Source organism: Amblyomma mixtum, chromosome 5 (assembly GCF_055824585.1).
Source record: "Amblyomma mixtum isolate Tamu chromosome 5, ASM5582458v1, whole genome shotgun sequence".
Taxonomy (NCBI): domain Eukaryota; kingdom Metazoa; phylum Arthropoda; class Arachnida; order Ixodida; family Ixodidae; genus Amblyomma; species Amblyomma mixtum.
Window position 1 is genome coordinate 56,290,657 of NC_143016.1, and position 15,587 is coordinate 56,306,243.

General features: G+C 45.9%; 1 protein-coding gene across 1 annotated transcript in view; it reads right to left on the bottom strand.

The window, feature by feature from the left end:
• Positions 1–15,587, bottom strand: part of U2af50 (U2 small nuclear riboprotein auxiliary factor 50) — a 40,316-nt gene that overhangs the window by 24,061 nt on the left and 668 nt on the right. Inside the window, exons 2-6 of the mRNA XM_089544568.1 lie at positions 9,561–9,651; positions 8,931–9,064; positions 7,280–7,506; positions 6,144–6,260; positions 2,115–2,253 (exon numbers count right to left, since the gene is read on the bottom strand). Of these exons, the coding sequence (XP_089400694.1) occupies positions 2,115–2,253; positions 6,144–6,260; positions 7,280–7,506; positions 8,931–9,064; positions 9,561–9,651 (708 nt within the window). The remainder of the gene's footprint in view (positions 1–2,114; positions 2,254–6,143; positions 6,261–7,279; positions 7,507–8,930; positions 9,065–9,560; positions 9,652–15,587) is intronic.

Below are 15,587 nucleotides of genomic sequence, written 5' to 3' on the forward strand. Positions count from 1 at the left end.
GTCTTATAGCTTGTATTCTTGCTTTGTCTGCAGAGGTTTTTGTTTCTGTCCATGAGGAGTTTTTTTTAAACACCGCTTAATGCACTTGGCCTTGACGACAGTAATAAATGAAAAATCAGATCTAAAATGTGGCAGAAAGCTGAAACTCACCAAATCATTAGCATCCTCACCTTACCGACACAGCCAGTGTTCCCAGTTTATACTGCTTTGTAACTATGGCAGCATCCACTGCAGCTGCCACAAAGTGCGTATATCATTCTTCCCCATCAAGCTCTTGGTTGGTCACCCGGGACAGAGAGCAGGCAACGCAATACAACAGCACAAGTACGAGTAGGTCCAAGTTTCATTACTACTGACCGTGATTTTTTACCGTCACTGGCATGAATGTTAGGAGCAGTGAAACATGTAGTTTAAGATTCAAGCTATGAAACTAAATTTTTACAATACAGTAGCCGACCGATATTTCGGACTCCATTAATTCGGACTAGCGCGATATTTCGGACTTCGCTGAGGAACCGTCGCACACCTCATAGGAACGTGTACATTTTCACGACCGATATTTCGGACTTTGTGGAGTCTAAAAGTTCGAATTTTCGGACTAAAATAGACGGCAACAATATTATGGTGATCGTTTTTCAACTGAAAGTTTGTTATTTCGGCCTAATATACACACGAACAGGCATCGCTGGCACAACCAACCTGTTTTCCGCCTCCATGAAAGGCGCCTTTTCTTGGATTTTAACAGAATCGGCTCGGCGGGAGCAATCAGACTGGCTTGGCTATTTGTTCTCCATTGTTGCCATTCGAGATAATGAGATGCTCTCCATTGCCATCGAGATGGCCTACAAAGGGCGCGCGATCGCATTGAAAACGGTACAGCAGGACAGGTGCAGCGTCCGTCGCGGCTTGGACGACGCCACCCGCGGTGCGCATTAGAGGGGGGAGGGGGGGACTGCATTCGGAGGCGCTCACTTCCGCTTGCGCCTTCCCGTGGGTTACCCATGGGTTTCCTCTCAGTCATCGTGAATGCCATCGCCCCATGCAAACTGACTGTTCTTGCTTCGCGCAGCGAGTGCATTCATTCGTGGCATGACCACGGCTGCGTCGCAATATCTGGTATCACGATGTGATAGGGTGCGGATATGAAGAAAACATGGCTATGACTCTGATAGTGTCTAATATTATCGCTTGTAGGTGAAACATAGGGAGCAGCAATTTTCGCAATTTTGAAAGCCAGTTTTTCACAGAAAAGTTCATTTTTTTGAGTTCACGGATTTTTCGGACTGTTCGATTATTCGGACCATTTTCCGGGTCCCACCGAGTCCAAAAAATCGATCGGCGACTGTATACAGACTTACACTGAGCACTCCCCGATATCCATGCCAATCAATTTAAGCATAATCTGAGTTATGAAGTCCATGAAATAAAGGATAGCCTTTCATCGGCGCTTTGCCCCAGGTATCAAGACAGCCATTCATGCATTTGCAAATTGGCATTAGCTTATGCTATGTGGCATTAGAGCATATGCGTAATAAGGTTTCGTAGTATTCTTGAGACAATGCACTGCTGTCATATGTACTAAGAGCGTGTTTGTTTTACACTCTTCTAATTTGTTGCGGCATCATTTAACAAGCTAGGCTAAGCAATTTCAACGAATAGCAAGACATGTGGGCAAAATCATCGTGGCTTCCAAGCTCAGCACTTGTGACTGCAGTGGTGCTTCTGTTTGTCTAGTATGTCACTGAAGCCTAACCAAAATACTGTAAAGCCATGCAAGACTTCAGAAGAGGGTTGCATATGGAATGCAGCATAAAAATGACTTATGTTACTCCTGATTTTCGAATGCCATAAATAATAAAATGCAGAGGTGCTTTTGTTAGTGAAAGATAGACGAACCATAACATTCGAACAATACGACCTCATCTGTCTGCTGTGCATAACCCAAGAGCCCTAGGCTACTGCATCTGACAACGCTATGATCTACCCCAGAGTAGTGCTTTTACTAGAAGGAAGGATGGCCGGGTGGCCGGAGATGCAGCTCAAGACAAAAGAGAGAGAAAGAGAGAGAGACAGGTGGCACAGCTCAGTGCTGCAGACAGAGAGAAGCTGCTCACCTGGGACGGCCACGGAAGGCGTCTCAGACATGCCAGGCATGGGCTGGTAATCATGTGGCCGTCTGATCTTCAAGCTTTGGCCCTTGAAGTTGATTCCATCAAATGCCATAGCCTGGGTTGTTTCGTCAATCGATCGGAACTGAACGAGGTGAGAGAAACAAAGAAAATATTCTTTAGAGTCACTGTTACATTGGCACATGTGCGATGCAGCACACAATCATACAGAGGTCAACTGCTTAACCATGTTAGCTGATACTGTGGTTGTATTCAAATACCCTGTACCCATCCCTACTAAGTCTAAAAAAATAGAACGCTTCCGCGGAACCCTATGGTACCTTCAGAACACCCAGATCCACGCATCGCTCAACCCCAACCTTTCAGTTACGCACTTTAATTCAGGGCTAATCACAAAGTAATTGTTCATTGCACACTGTTCCACTGTACAGCCAGTCATTAGTAATTGAATATGGGCATTTCTTCAGTGGCCATGTGTCTGCATGCTCCTTTTTTCACGCATGTTAGGCAGGAAGGGATGGAAGCCAAAACGTGGGGTTACCCGCAATCTTTTCAAAGCCGGTGGGGTTCCCAGAGGCTACAAATATTGAGAACCCCAGCTGCACAGTGGTACAGACTGCTAGAGGCAATTTTTATGGCATGATCAGACCCAAAATAAAATGGGAAAAGGTAAGGCGGGGTCAAGGCATGCACAGATTTACGTGCTCAAGGAATCCAAAATACGCTCCAAGTAACCGAAGGGTTCCGTGGAGCCTGCTACATGAGCTCAGCATGAATGAATGACGATTCTGATATGCAAGGCCACCAGCAAGTTGGTAGCTCTGCATGGCTGTACATGATTATTTTGTGCAGCAGTTGGGACAAGCCAATCTTGGTCTTGGAACTTGCAAGTAAGTGTGCTTTTTTTCATTGCTTTCTCCCTTCAATGGTTGGTTACGGCAGTTGTGATCAGCACAGGTTTTCTTGCATTCCGTCTCGCAAGTCAGATGAGCGGTTAACCAGTGTTTCACGACCCGCTGGATAAGGCTCGGAGAGTGGCTCAGGCAGAGATTTTGATGCACACTATAAAGACTCCAGGTAGCCATCATATTTTGCTGCCAACTAGCATATGATATTCACCACGCAGTAAATTTTACAAGGGCTGACCCCTGGTTAGAGGAGGCCACATTCATCCCATCCGTCACCATTAATGCTCTGCACAGGAGCAGTTGTGAGGCTCTTGCCACGCACTGTTGTCACACATCTTGGACAGAGAAAACTTTCTAGCCCTTCCACATGCGCCCATCAGATTATACCCTACTGCTGTAGCTGCATTGGCTCGGAAATGATGTGTAAAACACCATGTACGGTGCCTTGCAAATATCAAAGGCTCTGTACGACAGACCTTGCAACATGCAATGCCAATGTACGCTAATGCTAAGCATGCTAATAATGTAAATAGGAGCTCCAGCTTTTCTAGGATCCAGCACAATAATCCCCAAGGTTATTTAGGAGTTCCCAATGTTTCTGTCGTACAAGGCCAAGCCCCACAATAGTTACAGACTGTGTACCGTATTTACTCGCGTAATGAACCCACTCGCGTAATGAACCCACTCGCGTAATGAACCCACCCCCCACTTTCTTAGACGAGAAATGAATTTTTTTTTTTTCCGTCGCCGAAATAACGCGCACCCGCCCTGGGGGTCCATGCGTCGTGTGTGTGCATCTTCGAGTTATCTTGGCGGAAATGACCGGCGCTGTCGACGACCATAAAATTGTCAGATCGCACCGTGATAAGCATCTTTTGAAGCGAATGATGCTGAGCACCGGCGACACGAACAACGCGGGCATCGACTGCGTGCTTCGTTGGCGGATGCGCAAAAGGGATTTACTGGAGCATCGTCTTTGAAATGGGGTGACGCAGCTTCCATTACGCTATTCTATTTACGCTATTATTTTTTCTTTGTATTTCAAGACCCAGTTTGTCAAACTTTTCTAATTCATCGTTTTCTTATAGCGATGATGATGATCGTGCACGTTGCCGAGTGGCTTCCATGAAATCGAAAACGAAACCTCTGCTTATAGCGCCATGCCTGCGCGGCGGCGGCAGTGCGAAGTAAAGACAAACGCACTTCAACGGCGCTGGTCGCCATTTCGCTAGCACTTCGCTTTGTTGCTGTTGGAGTTGAGTGCGCGCTACGGCCTTGGCGTTATTTCGTGCGTGCTGTGCGTTGTGTGATGGGGCGTTACGCTAGTTACACGGCAGCTTTCAAACTCAAGGTTGTGGAGCATGCCTTAGAGCATGGAAACCGTGCGGCTGGACGGCATTTCAGTGTGGACCCCGTGCGTGTGCGCTACTGGAGGAACCAGCAGGACGAACTGAGAGCGACGAAGAAAGATCGCCGCGCCTTTCGAGGGCCGAAGCAGGGCAAGTTTCCTCGCGTGGAAGAAGAAGTCTTGAATTATGTCAAGAGGCTCCGCAATGAAGGGTGTGCCGTGTCCCATGAGCTCATACAGAATCACGCTCGGGCCACTGCAAGAGGCCATGGCATTCCCGCAAATGAATTTAAGGCCAGTTTTGGCTGGACGACGCGTTTCATGCGACGGAACGGGCTGTGCCTCAGAAGGCGCACAACGTTATGCCAACGGCTGCCGGCGGATTGCGACGACAAAGTGCGTGATTTCCACCGCTTTGTTATTCGTGTCCGTGAGGAGAAAAAGTTTCTGCTCTCGCAGATCGGGAACGCGGACCAGACGCCTATATGCTTCGACATGCCAAGAAACAGCACGGTCGATACCAAAGGTTCTAAAAGTGTGCTGGTGAAGACGACGGGCGCTGAGAAGCAGCGGTGTACAGTGATGTTGGCGATAACAGCGGACGGCAGGAAGCTGCCTCCGTTCGTTATCTTCAAGAGAAAAACTCTGCCAAAGGGAGCTCTTCCGGCTGGTATCCACGTTCGCGCACATGAGAAGGGGTGGATGTCGGCTGACCTGATGTCCGACTGGTTGAAAACAGTCTGGGGACGGCGGCCCGGAGCACTTCTTCTGCCATCGCTGCTTGTTCTCGACAGCTTCCGCGGCCATCTCGAAAAAAATGTCCGCCGCCGAATGACCGAGTTGCGCACGGACCTCGCTGTCATCCCAGGTGGCCTTACATCACTGCTGCAGCCCCTTGATGTGTCAGTGAATAAGCCCTTCAAGGACAACGTGCGGCGGCTCTATGCTGAGTGGATGGCCGCGGGGAACCACGACCTTACTCCCGCAGGCAAGATCAGGAGGCCCACCATCGACATGCTGTGCCGATGGGTCCTAGAAGCGTGGAGCATGATATCCACTGAGGTCATCATCCACAGCTTCAAAAAGACCGGCATCTCCAACAGCCTTGACGGCACTGAAGACGACGCACTGTGGGCCGACGCCGATGCTGACGATGTGGCAAGCGACATTAGTCGAAGTGACTCAGATAGCGAGACCGAGTGAGGTCTTAAGTAGCCAGAGGCTTGTGAATAAAAATGTATTTTTATTCACATTCATCGCGTACGTGTTTGTACTATAAAGGTAAGGTTGTGACCGCGATTTTCCTCAATGTGACATGAAATTTCGACCTTCTCAAAAATTTCGAAAAATTTTTTCCCGCGTAATGAACCCAACCTAAATTTATGTCAATCTATGTGGAAAAAAGGTGGGTTCATTACGCGAGTAAATACGGTATTGGAGAACTTGGGACAGCATAATGCCTTGGTCCACAACGAGTTTCCCCCAAATCCTTGCAACGTGAAGCCTCCTTCCAAATGTCATCACTATGTTTCAATCACAGTACAAGCGAAGTTGTCATGAGGAACATTCAGTGTCCCCAGCATTCATGCATCCACGAGGGCCAAACAAACACATAGATGAAAATAAGGTCTCCCTCTCCTGCTCTGTAAAAGCATGTGTCGGTGTTAAAAGTAGCCATGGCCCCATATTTTAAGCCTTCACTGCCAGAGAAAGTCAAGAACAGGGGACCAATCAATGAACTACCATGCCAGTGCTTACCTCTAGAAATGCAAAGTTTTTGTCCAGGTTGATTTGGCATGCTAGCACAGGATTGCCTGGTGCCTGGGAGAAACCACAGGCATGCATCTGGGCATTGAAGTAGTCCATCATTTCCTCCTGAAAGGGGGAAAAAAAATTGTATGTTACTCAACTGCAAAAAAAAAAAAAACACACACACACGCAACAAAATGCGTGAAAAATAGAAAAAAAAAATGATGGCAAGGTTGTCAATTAAATTAGCCTCAAAAAAGCTAGTGCAAGAAAAAGATCCTTCAACTAAGCAGAAGCTCGGGCTAGCTGGTAATTTGTGACTACCTTAGTGTCAAAACTAGAGCCCCTAGTGTAGAGTCAAATGATGCTACAGCTAAATAATGCGACAATGGATGCCGCTACAAGCAGGAACTTTCACTTCCTGGTCAGCAGCTCATGTGTAAGAGAGCTGCGGCCCGACAGAACACTGCAAGCAATTTCACTTATTTTTTTCTTTTCTCAGGAAGTGAAACAAAATTCTGCCTTTTGACCGAGAAACAAAATCAAAACCTGCAAGTCAATGTGCCTGCCCTGCTGCAATGTGCTTGTCTGATCCGATCCGGGCTGACCACTGTTGCAGCCCATGCTATCAATGCAAAATTATGTCTGCATCAAAATGATAACTGTTCTGGGCATTACAATACGTCTATACATTATTACCAGAAGCAGGCACTGAAGAACGACCACCCTATTGCATTTTTTGTGGCGCTAAATTTTGATCAGTTTATTTTGTTCACCACTACAATTGCATCGCCTTTTCATTCTTTCGCTCGCAATGTCTGTTCGATGCTACGAAGGTTGCTCACAAAGCTCCTTTCGAGACTTTTTAGGAAGACGTGCACCCATTTACAAGAATTTTCTATGCTCCTGCTTCAACTGAGCACAGCCAACAAACTTGGCTAGTTTGATAATCATCGACTACACATGTACCCATCACCGCCATCCAGCTTCTTTTATTGAAGGGCTTGCCCAAATAAACAGTTCCGGGTCTTTCGCAAGCCTGCTGGTCTCGCTTCTGGTCCGCCTGCCCGTCCCCACTAAGTGATATTACATTTGTGCCACAACCCGAACAGTGAAATGTGTCGTCGCGAGGGAGGAGCACTTGCCTCAGAGCAGCCGAAGGGTATGTTCCCCACGTAGAGACGGCGAGCCTGGCGTGTGATGGTGCCCCCCACAATGGGTACTGCGGCTGGTGGCTGGACGATGGCTTGTGCAATGGGTCCTGGGCCGGGGCCCCCTCCCCCGCCAAGGCTTCCTATGGTCGTGGTAGTCCCGCCCACTGTGGCTATGGCGCCCGTAGCTGCCAGCATAGTGGCCGGAATCTGTCCAGACGCTGCAGCAGCACAAGACACCAGCCGTGCGGGTCATACACACGAATCCTGGCACCAAAAAGTCACCTTCCCCTCTGGAAGATCTCAAAATGCTCGATGTATCTTTGGTTTAAGGCAAAGCCTCTGCATTTCGTCAGCAATTAAAATAATGGATTTGCAGCGCAAATGAACCAATACCACCCGACACTGCCAACATCAATACTCCACCTATTAATATGCACTGATGGTACTAAGTGCTCAAGCGCTCTCTGAAAAAAAGACCTATGGTGGTCATCCCTATGACATAAGGTAAGCCCAAAGCCAGCACCTGTCACACCCATTAGAAGGCAACAAGACATGACAGATGGGCCATCAATTTTTCCAAAGTTTTATGCCATGCATCTTATACCCCTGTCACACTAGCACATTTGATGTACTTCGAATCGAATTGGATTAGCATGTAATGTCATTAGTCGGCTGCTACACAGGGACATTTAATGTCATTAGGTTCAAATGAGTTTGGGGAACTCATTCGCAATTGATCTTGAACTGAATGTCTACTCTGGACACCAGACACGCAGCAAAAACAAACAAAGCAAAAAAAATATTAATTTTGGTGTGAAACTATTCGCAGTAGATGTTGTCATGGTTAGCTATTACTCTCGGTCTCAGCAGCAGCCAACAGTAGCGGCTGAGCATGAAGCAGGGCCGTTCCCGCTCATGTTGCCCATTTTGGGTTTAGTGTTTCTCGTTGGTTGGCATTCCGTGCAACGTTTAGCTCGGAAGTACTTCAAGCTGTAACTGAGCGCTTCACCTTTTGGGAGTTATTTCCATGCTTTGCGTTTCCGCACTCCGCAGTGCCAGCCATTCTGCTTGTTTACATTTATCAGATTTATGGCTGACTTTGCACTTGGCTTGGCTTTTGATGGCTAAAATGCTGCAGAATGGCTTGGAATATAATTTAAAGCCTATAATATCATACAGAAATGTCCTCCCCCCTTTTGAAATACTACACAACAATTTCAAACAATTTCGTAAGCACTGATATCTTTTGCAAATTACATTATTTTTTACAGTGCGCCGCCAAAAGTGACCAAATGACATTCGATGTAACGAATGACATTCAAATTTGCTGAAGTGACAAGGGTATTACGCACCACCCTCCATACATCTCAAAAGTACCTAAACATGTGCACATGCTACTAAACATGTGCACATGTTACTAAACATGCGCACATGTTACTAAACATGTGCACACGCTACTTTAACTGTTTGAGTGTGCAAACAATACTTAGCACAAGTAAAACTGACAGCACTACACAAACGGCTTTTAGTTATGAGAGCCCTAGCAGCGACTCCCAATAAATGCACTTGTCAGACAAATACCCTAGCTGAAAACGTTTGCAAGTGCAAAGCACCCTACATCAAAGCATTCTCAACAGCCCACCTTGCATTGCCTTGTACTGGAGAGGAGTGATGTGCTCAAACCCAGGAGGTGGCACATCCCAGTAGATGGATGGCTTCCTTCTGCGAGACTTCTTGGCTCCGCCTGCTGCAGCCCTGTCCCGACTACGGCTGCGGCTGCAAAGAAAGCGAAGCACAAAATTACACCTGCGGAAGAATGAAATGCCATCTTTATATTCATGTAACAGTGCAAACAGATTGACCACAAGCAAGCCCTTGACTAAGTAAGACCGAGGTCTTCAACTCTGTCTGAAGTAGAATATCGTATCACAATGGTTAGTGACCCACCTTCCAGGTTCAGTATAAACAGAGTAGTGGTTAAATGGAGGACACAGGGGCGCAATAAAAGACACGGACATAGAAGTGGACAGGGACGAGCGCTTCTATGTCCGTGTCTTTTATTGCGCCTCTGTGTCCTCCTGAAAAGTTATGAACCAACACGGCCAAATACAAGTACTTCTGTGGTTAAATGGCTTGGCTCTATGCTCTTCAGAAGAACGCATGCATGAGTAATCAGCTCTACAGTGGAAGGGTGCACAGAAAGTTGTTTCACAGAGGTGTCATTACTATAACTGCACATAAACTCGAGATGGAAAACAACGAAATAAAGCACCTCCTTCTCCTTGTCTCCCTGGACCTGGAACGGCGCCTCCGCTCACGACTCCGAGAACGAGACCGACTCCGCCGCCGTCTACGGTCCTTGTCTGAGAGAGAGCAAACAAAAGCCTCCTATGCATCTGCAATTCACCACAAAAGAAAAAAGAAAATAGAGAGAGAGAGACAGAAGCAGCGGCCCTCAACATGCTTGAGGCCATGATACTCTTATACTTGACTACTTTGCCACGCTTGCTGAATGCAAAACTGTGCTCATGGTGTACCATCAGTGCAGGCTCTTTAAACAACCCTGAAACGATGCTGTCTGCTCTTTTTGTTTTTTCCAATCCCTTGCAATCTTTCTGGCTTAGGTTGCTGCTAAGAGATTGCCCTGATAGTGTGCTAAACATAAAATGTCACTCCCGGTCGTTTTTCTTACACAAGAAGCAAGCACATGCATGAATGCTTCGCTGAAAAAAAAAATATCACAAGTTAACAGCTTTTCACATACTAAAGCGACACCGTGGGCTACAAGGCACAGCACAGCGGTGAGCTTTATAGATAAATTTCAAGCATCTGGAGCTTTAGCTGCAGTTAAATATATAATAACGAAATATGACCCGTGCCTGACTGAGCCTCAAGAGCCTAACACATGATGCAGCACAAGCTAAGTTTGGTACACCCTCCAGAGGGGATTTGGAGAGAAGCCTGTGATGAAACAGCAGCTATTGAAGAACAGTGTCTTGAAAAGCTTTCCGAGTGCTATGCAAGACAACACTGACAACACTGCGGCAATGCATAAACTCAAGATTGTGACCATTAGTTGTAACTCAGCTACAGAGTAGACCCACACACTTCTTTCCAAAACATGCCGCAAAGGGCAGCAGGCTCTTTTCCTCCTATTCCACCACTTGGAATTAAAAAAAAAACTAAACCCTTCCTTCTTGTAAAAAGAATGCACCCCACCAAAGCAAGACCTAGAATGGCATATGTCAAACTATGGAAGGGTGAATCACGCAAAAGCTGCTGAAGGGCTCCTTATTTCATTACAAGAACCAACTGTTAATTATACACTATTCACCTTACAACATACAATACCACTACGATGGCAGAAAAATTTGAACAGTCTACTGATGAGGGTGAAAGAAGAGTGCAAAAGCTTGACCTCCTGTATATTAACACATTGCAAGACTCTAACATGCTAATAATGAATATGATTTCCGGCTACGATGTCAACTGACCCACATCACTCCATAGCTACGGAACGGGAAGCGGCAGCAGTGTCTGACATTATATTCTTGGGATAAAAAATAACAGGAGATGGTGACTGCAGCCATAAAATCAAAATGTGCTCGTTGCTCAGGAAGAAAAGGTGTCAAATAAGCACAGCACGCTAGGAAGCAGTGATACTATTATATTATCAACAAAGGTTCACATAGTCAAAGCTATGGATTTTGCATACTTGTAATTAGGGGTTGGACACTGACTTAAACAAAAAAAAATACGCCAAATTAAAAGGACAGTACTTTTTAATACGAAGTTATATGGAATAGGAGTTACATTCAGAAAACGGAGAAAATTAACAGATTAAGTAGCGCAGTTGTGCGTTTAGAGGTATTACTCTACTACTTTAAATGCCTCCGCAAACCGGCAGGCTCCAGTAGTCAAGCTGGCAGGCTGTTGCACAGAAGGCCATAAAGCAGCCCAGCCAACTCCCAGACACCAGAAGCTCAGTGCATTCTTTAGCTATTTTGTTAAAGCTGGTCGTGCAGCTCTCCTACCCCCCACACAGCACCAAGCCATTCAAATGGGTTTGTTTGAAAACACCGTAAAGAGCAGGAATGGCAGTCAGCCAAATGCGAAGCAAAGGCCTTGAAAGGACGCTTCCTTCCCGCAAGGCAAAGCAGACCTGCGGGCTCCTCAGGTTTGGAGAGGGGCGTGAAATGTGGCAGCTTTCCACAGACTGACAGTAAAGAAGCGAGTGCAGACAGCCGCAGATTGCATGTCAGCTCTTGTTCGGCTGCCGATGTCCTTCTGAGTGTGTGGCTTGTGCTGTAACTGTGCATAAACAGCATCGTGAAATACATGTGGTGCTTTCGAGTAAACAACCTCTTGGGCACTGGCGTGCTCCTGGCAAGGTGCCTTTTTGGCGCCAGAAGGGCAGACTCGACTCTGCTCTTGATGGAGTGAGGGAGAGAGCAGACAAGGTCAAGCTTTGTGCAGTCGTCAGTCGAAAGAACGAGGAACCACTAAGCTTTGCACTAGTTAGGTCAGCCAGGTTGACAGGGTTTCGTGCAGAGCGAGCTCTGGCTTAACATTCCTGATCGCTTTGTATGATGGTGACCGCTTTGGTTCATCTGTAAATCGTGAATAAAATGTGCTATACATTGTGCTTATTAACTGCCATCGCCTACTTAGGGCAACTAATGAGTTAAGTAGGCTCCTCCACTACATATAAGGACAAGGATGTGAAGCCATGCAAAAGCACCATGAAAGAGTGTCATGTTCTGGCTACCTCGATGGTTAAGCGGCAGTTCCATCACTGTTGTCAACACGCGGACCACGTGAGGCCAGAAGTCTCGTTCCACCTAGTGCAGAAACCCAACGTTATCCCGACAACGCAGCTTTTAGAAGCCAACTTCCACTTGCGTCTTTGTCTTAGGGTTCTTTCCGTTCCTTTTCTAATGGCAATGGATTTCTACAAGTACTAAGTACAACAATTTTTGCACTCATTGCTGGTAAATCAAATGATTGAGCCGACTAAAAGGTGAGAAATTCCAGGAGACTTTTGACCACACAAGAGTGGCACATATCACCGAAAAAAAAAAAAGGCAATTTGTTCCAAGAAAATACTTGCAAGGAAAGAAAAAAAAAAACTGTTCTGAAATGAGAACGAGGCAAAGTCAGCTTAATTTTCGAAACTAAAAACTGGAAAGTCCACCCCTTACTTGTAAGGTGTGGCTGTGATCGCTGGACTATAAGGAAGGCTGAGAGACTAATGTGGCTCTGGAAAAGGCAATCTTGACAGTCCCTTGAATTGCAAGGAGACCAAATCAGTCAATCCTAACGAAAACCAACCCCAGACTGTTTCTTGGAAGGTTAAGTCCTAAAACAAACTCCAATACTTTAGCCACATGACAGCCCAGAATTAATCAGCAAAGGCCCCAATGTTGCAAAAGACAGAAGGCAAAAGGAGACGAAGAAAAATGGGGCCTAGATGAACTGAGAGTGCCATGCCTGAGCAACATAAGCCTGAGCAAGTTTTGAGTGACAGTTGAGAGCGTAGCCAGGCAGGTTTTATTCCATGAGGTCGCGAACAGTTGGACAAGACTGCCTGACTGAACCTCCACATCTTTATTATTATTGCAGCTGCAAAAGATCAGAAGTGCAAGGATGACAAAAACTATAGTGTAATGCCTGAGCACAGGTTTTGTTTTCATGCTGAGTGGACAGAAGACAGGTGAAGATACTCCGTACTAGCCTAAGGCACTAATGGTTATAGTTAGTAAGTAAGCGAGCAAGAAAGCAGGCGGCATTGCAAAGCACATAAAACAAAAACTGGGCTTTAAGCTGTGAATACTTGGACAACTTTCTTTTGGACAAGAGGGAGGACTTAGGATAACTGCATTTTCTGGACTGCGGAATTGGTTATCCTATCTGACAATATAGATGTCAGAATTACAAGACAACAATATGGCAAACAATAACACTATTTTAGTTTTATCTTCACACAATACACTGATTTTTACCAAAGCTCGCATGTATAGCCAGAACAGAATGCACACACTATCAAAAATAAAGGGCCACTTATGTCATAAAAAAAATCTCACTAAACTTAAAATGAGAGATGCCTAAGGAAGTCAAAGACATAAGTGCAGATTGTAACTTTCAATTCAAGATTCAATTTAAGTCAGCATGCCTACGCTATGAAGAAATTCCTTTTTCTGTGTGGCTCCAGTAAGCTCACCAACCCTGACTGCTCAAACATTATGGGCACCTCCAAGACCATCGTTACCTTGTCCTTCTTTTGCAAGACTGAAAATTACATATGTAAACCGGAAAAAATAAATGAATAAATAAACGGTCTAAAAAACATTCCTTCTACTGCACAGCTGGTTATGTAAGTGTATGGGAAAATGAAAAAATTTAGGGGGACACTTGATCACTGATTACGTGTGACTATGTGACAGTATTGATTTGTGTCCACCAACGAGCTGACCCGCTCCCACAGAGACACTTGCATTTGTTGGACCACAGTTCGACTTCCGTTTGGTGGCAGACTCACACTGCAACTAGCAATTCCGTGTGTAACGGCCTTTATTGACAGTTGTGAAGGCCGGTTAGAGCGAGCAAGGACAGGTCCGGACCCGGAACAGTTCACGCTCCGGGTCCAAATGTAAAGAGGAAGATCATCAGCAGTCAGAGCAGCAGAACCGAGGCGAGGCGCGAGACGAGAAGACGATGATCGGCAGCTGAAGCAGTAGAGCCGACGCGCGGCGCGAGACGAGAACGTGAACTGTTCCGGGTCCGGACCTGTCCTTGCTCGCTCTAACCGGCCTTCACAACTGTCAATAAAGGCCGTTACACGTGCAACATCTCAAACAAATTCGAATGCAACCAGCCCCTTACTTGTGACAATTTGGGGAACCAAAATCTTTGATTCAAAACCACACTGCTCGTCAAGCTGATGAGTCATTCTAGGAGTACATATATACAGGGAGTGACGCTATGCAATGTCTGAATAGCAACAGCCTCAGTCGTGGTTGGAGTCATCTCACAACATTCAAAAGCATTCTTTATCAATTCTATTCTATTTCTTTATAGTTGGTGCAGTTGTAAGTACTAGTACTAACTATTACCGGTTAACAGTTCATATTATCTCGCCTTTGATAATGTCACACCATGTAGATCAATAGAGAGTTTTGCAGCGCCACTTTGTGGGCGACGCTGGGATTTCGTGTTGATGAGTCAACTAATGCTTTCGAATTAATAATAACGGCGGCAATGCAGTTGCGTACACCCAAGAGACACATGGAGTGCCATCCAAAACTTGACCATGTGAACCCACCTTGCTGTTATGCTCTATGAATTGCAGCTTCCAATAAAATAAGCTAAAATTTTTGAAATCAGCACCCAAACACAGCAGATGAGAACGAGATTTCTGATCTAACTCATCTGCTGCATCATGAAAGCAAGAAATGTCATATCCTCATGGCACCATGAGGACATCACACTGCTCAGTTCACTGCAGTGCTTAGTTTGTACACTTGGCCAAATGACTGCAAAAGCACTGGCTGCAGTTACGAGAGACTTCTAGCTCAATGACATGTAGACTCAGCAGATGTCTGTGTTGAATACCTACAGCAATACGGTGCATACGATCCAGGTCAGAAAGAGCTGAACACATGACGTTTCTGCCTATGACTTCGTTGGGCAGACCATACACACAGGATTGTTAAGACAGCGAGAACAAGCGACAGCAGATAGTAACAGGCCTGATGCCTTCCCACTTTGCATGTAATCTCAGCAGTTTTCCCTCCATCCCCTCTCAAAGGCCAGGCAAATATTCAGGTCATTCTGAATTAACGTGATGTCACAGAGGCGAACACCTTGACCGATTTTATGCGAGAAGAAATGCATCAGTGTCAGTGAAACAACATATGAAAGATTTAACCTCAATCCAGATCATGGAAAGAAACTGCTGCAACATCGGACTGGCCCAGAAGTCGACTCCTCTGTTACCTCACTTTAGAACCATAACATAACGTCAATAACAACCGCAAAAAACAATTATTCTACTGCATCCATGTCTCTTGAATCTTCGGTTCTATCGCTCAATGTGTAAAGTGAGGGGTTAGAGATGTTTACTTCGAAGTGTCGGCCTGCATTGGTGAATGTGGACCTGCCGTGCACAAGCTGTGACTAAAAACATACACAAAAAACTGCAATATTCCGCCACGATCAAAGCACGGACTACATACGGCAGTGAATGAAAGCGCCGTGTTGCGCTGGGATGGGCTGAGGCACTTCAGATGCCAAAGTTCTA